The 7,504-nt window shown below is 36.0% G+C and overlaps 1 protein-coding gene across 5 annotated transcripts; it reads left to right on the forward strand.

Annotated features, from left to right (window-relative positions):
- The first annotated feature begins 3,092 nt into the window (after window positions 1–3,092).
- Window positions 3,093–5,850, forward strand: LOC105113257 (uncharacterized). Of its 5 annotated transcripts, XM_011009358.1 has the most exons (4): window positions 3,093–3,755; window positions 4,179–4,862; window positions 5,153–5,303; window positions 5,482–5,826. In XM_011009358.1, the coding sequence occupies exons 2-4, from the start codon at window positions 4,578–4,580 to the stop codon at window positions 5,535–5,537; spliced, it is 492 nt and encodes a 163-aa protein (XP_011007660.1). In that variant the 5' UTR covers window positions 3,093–3,755; window positions 4,179–4,577; the 3' UTR covers window positions 5,538–5,826. The 5 variants fall into 5 exon arrangements, 4 of the variants coding, with proteins under 4 accessions (XP_011007660.1, XP_011007657.1, XP_011007659.1 ...); XR_839918.1 differs by having other exon boundaries at window positions 4,179–5,062; window positions 5,153–5,850; XM_011009355.1 differs by having other exon boundaries at window positions 5,153–5,850.
- The last annotated feature ends 1,654 nt before the right edge of the window (window positions 5,851–7,504 follow it).

Genomic DNA, 7,504 nt, shown 5'->3' on the forward strand with positions numbered 1-7,504 from the left:
GAGGTAAGTAATTTCATTAAATTTTGTCACTCTAAGGCACGTGGGGATCATTTCTCCTCAAAAAAGGACTGTAGAAATCTTACAAAGCGGATTTTATTGGCCCACCATATTCAAGAAATCACATGCATCTCACAAAACCTATGAAAATTGTCAAAATGTGAGATTTATTTCAAATCACAGAGAGTCTTTAGATAATTTTCTATTGACTCTTAAGTCTCATCATAGTTGAGATAAGCATCGTGCAATTCATGACTTATGAACCCATTTTTATAAAGAACATGCTTGACATTCTTGGGAATCTAACTAAAAAAGACATTGTTTGCTAGTTTTTAAGAAAACTAGATGGGAAGCCTGTCCCCAACCCATAGAGGGCGTTTAAGCCGTTCTTGGACGTAAAACCAAGGGAAGATGTGAGCCACAATCACAGCCACCTATACATACACATTTTTTTTATAAATAAATAAAGAGAGAGAGAGTGTTTGTGTGTGTGTGACAGAGAGACTCCAGCTGGCCTACATATAGGTGGTATGATTGCCTTTTTGATTTCTTATCTATAAAATCTTCTCTTTTTTCCTTTCATTTCTACTCAACCCATACATTCAACAAATATAAAAGTGTGTAGAAATGGCAAGTTCCTCAGGTCATCATATAAGAAATATTTGTGTTTTTGGTGGATCTAGTCCTGGAAAAGAAAAGAAGTTTTTAGAATCAGCAAATCATCTTGGTCAGGTGCTAGTTCAGAGAAAGATTCATTTAGTGTATGAGGGAGGCAGTCTTGGGTTAATAAGAGGTGTGTTAATAGCTGTATTTTTAAGAGGTAGTCAAGTTTTGGGGGTCGTCGCTGAAGCTTTAGCATAAGAGGACATCATTGAAAAAACAATTAGAGAGGAACTACAGGTCTTCACAATGTCTGCTTGAATGAATGCAATGTTTAACCATGTTGATACCTTCATTGCCTTACCAGGTGGTCTAGGCACATTGCAAGAGATCTTTCATATTTCCTATTGAGCTCAACTGCATATTCATCATAAACCCATAGGTTTGTTAAATGTTAATGGTTATTATGATAAGTTGTTGTCTTTTCTTGATCATGCTGTGGAATAGGAATTTCTAACATCTTCTGCATAACAAATCATAATCTCTACTGTTACTGCTGAACAATTAATTGACCAACTATAATCTTTCATTCCTGTAATTGATCCCTCCATGAGTCGTATAAATTGGTCGTCTAAGGAAAGCCATAAAAAGCTTAGATTAGATTTGAGTCTTCATTTGTAAATTTTTCTTTTGTCTTTTTGTTTTATTATTGTGTTTTGTTATTTCTTATTTTTGTTGTAGTGTGTTTTAGGTTTATCAATGTTTGTTATTTCAGGTGATATCTTTCATACTCTGTCTTTCTACCTTAGAACATTGAGGATAATGTCTCGTTTTGGTTGGCAGGAGAGGGTAGTAGCTAAAAAAAAAAAAAATTTAACTAACTGTTTTTTCTATTTCATAAAGTATATGCAAAATTGTTGTTACTATAATGACAGAGTAAAGGAGATCTTTTTATGACTCTTGAGACGCATCTTAGTAACCATTTTTAGCAAGGTCTATCATAATACTTCTTGAAATATTTAGGTTTACAAACTCACGCATTGTTATCACTTAATTGTGCTCATATACTCATTTAACATGTATTCTTAAACCTTAATTTACACACACACACTTTAACATATGATTGTGGGTTGCATATTGGATTATTACATTATTTATGTTCTTTTGTTAAAGGTAACAACTAAGGGAAAGGGATAGTATATAATTTGAAATAAAAAAACAACAAAAAACAACAAAAAAAGAGCAAAAAAAAATAATGATAATAAAAATATAGATAAGTTTGGTTTTGTAGCCTCCCTAACCTAAGCAATTAAACCCGAATGGGTGTTTTAACACCTAATACCCTAAAGTCAACTGACTTGGGAGTTATTAGCCCAACGCTTGTTACATGGGTTAAGGAGAAAAGCTTAAGGGAATCAAACATTGCACTATCTACGTATCAGTATCTGCAACCCGAGTTACTAAGCTCGTAGGGGTGTCTCAACACCTAATGTCCTAAGACCAACTAGTCTGGGAGTCATTAGTCGAAAGCTCGTTACATGGGTTAAAGATGCATGGTGTTTTAAGTTATATGTATATATATTTTAAAAAAAGAAAAAAAATAATAATAATCCCAATCCAAGGAAGTTAATGTTAAACATTATAACAAACATTTTGTTTTCTTCCAAGAAAAGCCCCATAATTATGTGTTGATATATTGTGCACAAAAGAAAGGTTTATTAATATCTTGTTAAGAGGTATTGAACAAATATATATAAATTTAATGAGAGTTTGTTTATCTGGATAGATTAATGGAAGTTGAATGATGAATACCTTGCTTTATGAAATTCGCAAAGTATTTTTCTATTTTAATGCTTTGATTACTAGGGACTTGTAATAAGTTGGTTGAGGGATGTGATTAGTACTTAAAAGTACATTTTATCAAGGTTTTATATCATCATTTTGCACTAGTGATAATAATAATGTATAAACTTCACAACTACTATTTCAAGTATACCATAATTTTCAAAATTTTTATCAATAAGTAGAAGCGTGAAAAAAACTATAGTTCTTTTCCCGTGTACTTTAAAATTATTAATAATATAATTATAATTATAATATATAAGTGGAGGTGCGGAAAAAGCTACAATCCTTTCTAAACTATCCTTTTAGAGTTATTGATAATAATGTTGTTGAGTTAAATACGGAGTGGAATAAAATCATTGGAAAATAAAATATGGCGTAGATGAAAAAAATGGCATGGCAAGTATAATTAAAGAAGGGGGATGCTGCACCCAAGGCAACGGCCCAGCGGTAGAATGGCGTCTTGCGCCTTCTGCTGTCACGGGTTCGAGCCTTGGAGTTGCATGTCTGTCAGCCCCGCGCTGCCTTACCTGCCTGCTGGGTTTGCAGGGTGTTCAGTGGGCCGTGGGGATTAGTCGTGGTGCGCGTACGCTGGCCCGGACACCCCACGTAAATAAAAAAAAAAAAAGAAAAAAAAAGAAAAAAAAAAATAAGGGGATGCTTTTCAGCTCTAAGTCAGTGTGCAGTTAGAGAGAGAAACTAGAGAGAGACGCTCTCTTTCTTGAAGACATTCCCCTCTCTGTGACGATCTGCACCTTCTGAGCCGGTTTTGATTTCTTTCTTCACTATTTATTTCTGGCCCGCATGGCCATTAATAAACAAAAATTAGAGCACTCATTCTATTGGATTCAACTAATTCAAGCGGGGTTTCAGTTTAGCCTATAAATCGGGTACAGACTTGGTATCGCCTCTAGCCAACCAAGCTTCAATTGTTCCAGATTCTTTAAATCTTAGTACTTTTCCAACCCCCAGAGATGGATCTGGAGTTGGGATCGAGTCTCCACCCATGATGAGTTCTCTGGTGGATGATGGTCCCGATGGGTCAGGTGTCGGCTTCCTTGAAGTCGAAGAGCTTCTCACCCTCTCTGAGGGCGTATTAGTCGGAGATATGATTAATTTCAAGTCCACTCCATTGTTCTCTGGTTTGGCATGGATTACCGCTAACAGCATCAGGGTCAATAGTCTATCTGAAGACAGGGTGCCCAAACCTTGCTCAGCCATGGAATTGCTCAGTATTTACACTGATGGGGTATGTAGATCTTCTGGTGTTACTGTCTAGCATGCTAATGCTAGTGATACAGGAAGTTCTCCTTCAGGTACTCCCTCAGAACTAGTTTTAAGTATATGGAGACGCTGTTGTTGCCTTGATTATTGGCTTGAAACTATGAATTTCTCTACTCGAGCATGTGGAGGTGGTCGGATGTCTCTTACCCCTCCTCTATAATGTCCCTATCTGCTAGAATTTCAGAGGGCTTCGTACCCTCTGAATCAACACGAGGCTTTCAACCTCATGATGTTTGGTTTGTTTGATGTTGCTGTTTATTGTGGCGTCAGTTCTAAGGCTATTGTTTGTTATGGTTCCTCTCTGTCTCGCAAATTAATCGTCAGGACATTACGATTAACTTGCACTTGTTGTCTGTGATGTTCGTATGCTGGAGCTCAGGATCTGCTAGCTTCAATTGTCTTCTCTATGAATTTCTTTTTGCAGTGATGTGTGCTCTATGTGTTGTTATATGCAGCTTGGTATGCAGTGCCTCATCCTTCTTAAAGCTGGCTGTAATTATATACTACTGTTTGCAATGTTGTTTGCCAGCCTTGGCTGCACTAGCTGGTCTCTAACATGCAAGTGTCTACAGGAGTGTACTAGTGGCAGCCAATTCTCATGCAGGGTGTTCTGTTGGTTTGCTTTTGCTGTGTTGCTGCCTAGTTTCTGGGGTAAAGTCTAGTCAATTGGGTCTACTAGTTTGTTGTTGTCTACTGAGTTGTAGTTCAAGCCTTTCCCCATGGATGCTTGCAACAAAGGAGCTTGATGGAGCATGTTATGGTGGCAACTTTTTCGTCACTGCAGAGTAGATATGGTTTGCTAGACTGGACGTGGCTTTCTGCTGATACTGCCCTCTAGGCTAGTAAATCTGTGTATGTTGTTGGTTGTCTGCAGTGCTGTGCTGGCTGGGACTTATTCCAGTTCTGCCACCTGCTACACCAATCATCTTCTGCAAGGATCTCCTGCTATTGCATGGGCTGTGGTTTGGTTTGCTGGAGTTGTTGTGCTTTCAAGCCATTTTTATTGTTGGTTTGTCCATTTCAACAGGTCTACTGCAGGTTATTTGTTTGCTGTTGCAGGCCTCTTGGGGCTGGTCTTGGTTGCTGTGGATTGCTGGAGCTGGCTTCCCACTCTGGCTTTGCGGTGCTGCCGCTTACAGGTTTTTGCTGTGGGCTATTTGTTTGGTTTGCTGCTAATTGCGTTGTTGGTTTGCTGGATTTAATTAATGGTTTTCTGCACCACTATTACTCTTGACATTCTGATGTCGTTGCTTGTGTTTTCTGTGTTGGGGGTGTCTTAGTGACAAGTATTGCTCTTGGTTTGCTATGTTGTTGCTTCCTCAGTCCATATTCAGAGGGAGTGGGTGATCTACTACTGATATCCCCATACTATTTGCACATGACTTCTGTGTGCTGAATGTGCTGAGGCTGCTCCTGGCCATTGTTGCAGGGCTACTGCCTTGGTTTAGCTACTGAGTGTGTCGGTTGGCCTGCGGTGATTTGCTGCCCTTGTCTAGCTGTGAATGTGGGTGGAGGTTGGTTTGCTTATCATGGTTGCAGGATGATTTGCTGCCCTTGTCTAGCTGTGAATGTGAGTAGAGGTTGGTTTGCTTATCATGGTTGCAGGATCAACCCCCGGCTGTTGCTGCTGGTGTTTTGGTTCTTCTACAAGTGCTTCATATCCTCCGCTTTGTTTTTATTGTTGTCCAGTTTTGCTACTAGGCAGCTATGATCTTTTGTTTTGCTAGTTTGTTTGTTTGTTTGTTGTGCTTCTTGCAGCGGGCTGTTGGAACTCCATTATGCTATTGCTGGAAGAGTTGGTTTGCTGCAGCTGACCAATGCTGTTTTTGGTATGGATTGGCGGTTGCTTTGGATACCTCTGCATGCTCTGCTGCTTGGGTTCTTGAAGTTGGCTGCTGGGCTGTGTCCCTGAATCACTTTTTTGGTGTTGGCTGCTTTTTTTTTTATATGGGTTTGCTTCATATTGTCAAATAGCCATGCTTTGATGGCTATGATGTTATTTTTGCTTATTCAAGGGAACTTGTTTTCTTTGTGCTCTATTTTATACATGCCTGTATGTGTATTATGACTTGCTGTTCTTCAAGTTAGTTTTATTTTGATCTATAAATTTTTTTATATTCGATCAAAAAAAGAAGGGGATGCTATTCATTTGATGAAGGGAATAAAATATGAGAATAATGATATTGATAGAAAATTTTAGTGAAGGATGCTCATTGTTGTGTTATCCTGGGGTAAGCAGTTAGTTGAATTGGACATTGTGTAGTTAATACGATAAAAAAATTAATGTATTTTTTTAAGTGCAGAAGTGTCGAAATAAAATAACCTATCAATATCAGGATTGAATTATAGGGAGGTTAGTTATAGAAATTATAAATAACAATACTAATATTTTTAAGAGGATTTGAGATGAAAAATTAATGTGAAGATTAAATAATGATAAAAATGATAATAAAGATTAGAGGATGTATTAATGGTATTTTAAACAAGTATAATATGAATTTTTTTTATTACTCAACTGGAAATCCTATATAAATGAGATTTTGAAGACTTGTTTTTTTATAGGTATAAAATCTCATAGTGGTCAGACATCGAGAATGACTTACAATAAGATTGATTAGTATTTAAAAATATATTTTATTAAGGTTTTATATCATTATTTTGCGCTTCAAGTATCAATAACTCTTTAATTAAATCATGTTTTATAATAACAAGTCTGATATAAGATAACTTTAATTTATGGTAAATGTTCGTCTTCAATGCAAGCTTATTATATAAATCAAAGGATTGATTGATAAGTTTAACTACTGAAATTAAAAGGACAAAGACAAGGTTAAGTTTAGAAAAGAGAGGACAAAGATAAGGTTAAGTTTAGAAAAGAGATGTTATTTTAGTCCAAATTGAAACACTGTTCAGTCATTGGGTCATATTTGGAGCTGTAGATCTTGAATTTCAATTTGATTTATGTGGCTAAAAAACTAAGAGATAGGCCTAAAACATTCATGAGAATGCAAGACTCAAATATGTTGTTGGAAGTCAATCTTAGCATAACAAAAAAGTCGGAATCTGTCTTGCAGCTTAGACAATATTCAGTGTTCAGCCTATATCTCGAGTTCTAGAAGTCCAAATGTACTAAATCTTGTTTTGTTAGAAAGTTGAGATGATTTCCTATAACTTTTATTGGGCAATCTATTCAAATTTTGATGTTACACATTTTGGTAAGATAAGAAGATAAGGATTGTCATCAAGTCAAGATGTGGTCACCCACTAAACAATTAGTCATCAAATCAATAGTTTCAAATTTTGGCCTATAAAAGAAGACATTTGCCATGTATTTAGGCATCTTGGTTTTCAGATCAAAATCATGTTCTTGCTCTCTCTCATTATATTTTTGTAATGCTTAAGTTTTGCTTATATTAATCTCTTGTTTATACTTTCCATTTCATTTCCTTTACTTAGTTGACTTATATCTTATTTATGTTCTTATCTTGTTTATTTATGTTTCTCTCTTTAATTATATTTAGTTAAATTTATTATGTCAAGGTCAAAAGGTTACACTAATGGTGTAAGAATAAGTATAGTATAAACTCAACATGGACCTTAATGTTTGATACTAACATATTTTATATTTGTTATCTTATTCACTCTTAATACTTTGCTTGTTAAATAGTTAATCTAGATTTGTGTTGTATAGTAATTGGTATAACAAATACTTGGCACTTTCATAGTCCAACTGTATGTTATAAACATCACCTATGCTATGAAAGAAACTTGATTTGTTATT

Source organism: Populus euphratica, unplaced genomic scaffold (assembly GCF_000495115.2).
Source record: "Populus euphratica unplaced genomic scaffold, PopEup_1.0 scaffold600.1, whole genome shotgun sequence".
Classification (NCBI taxonomy): Eukaryota; Viridiplantae; Streptophyta; class Magnoliopsida; order Malpighiales; family Salicaceae; genus Populus; species Populus euphratica.

Excerpts from the sequence above, each read along its gene's own strand:
- LOC105113257 (XM_011009355.1), top strand. The coding sequence starts at position 4,578 with ATGTTGTTGGTTGTCTGCAGTGCTGTGCTGGCTGGGACTTATTCCAGT. Across the intron at positions 4,863-5,152 it reads TGCGGTGCTGCCGCTTACAG|GGCTACTGCCTTGGTTTAGC; the intron begins GTTTTTGCTGTG and ends CCATTGTTGCAG.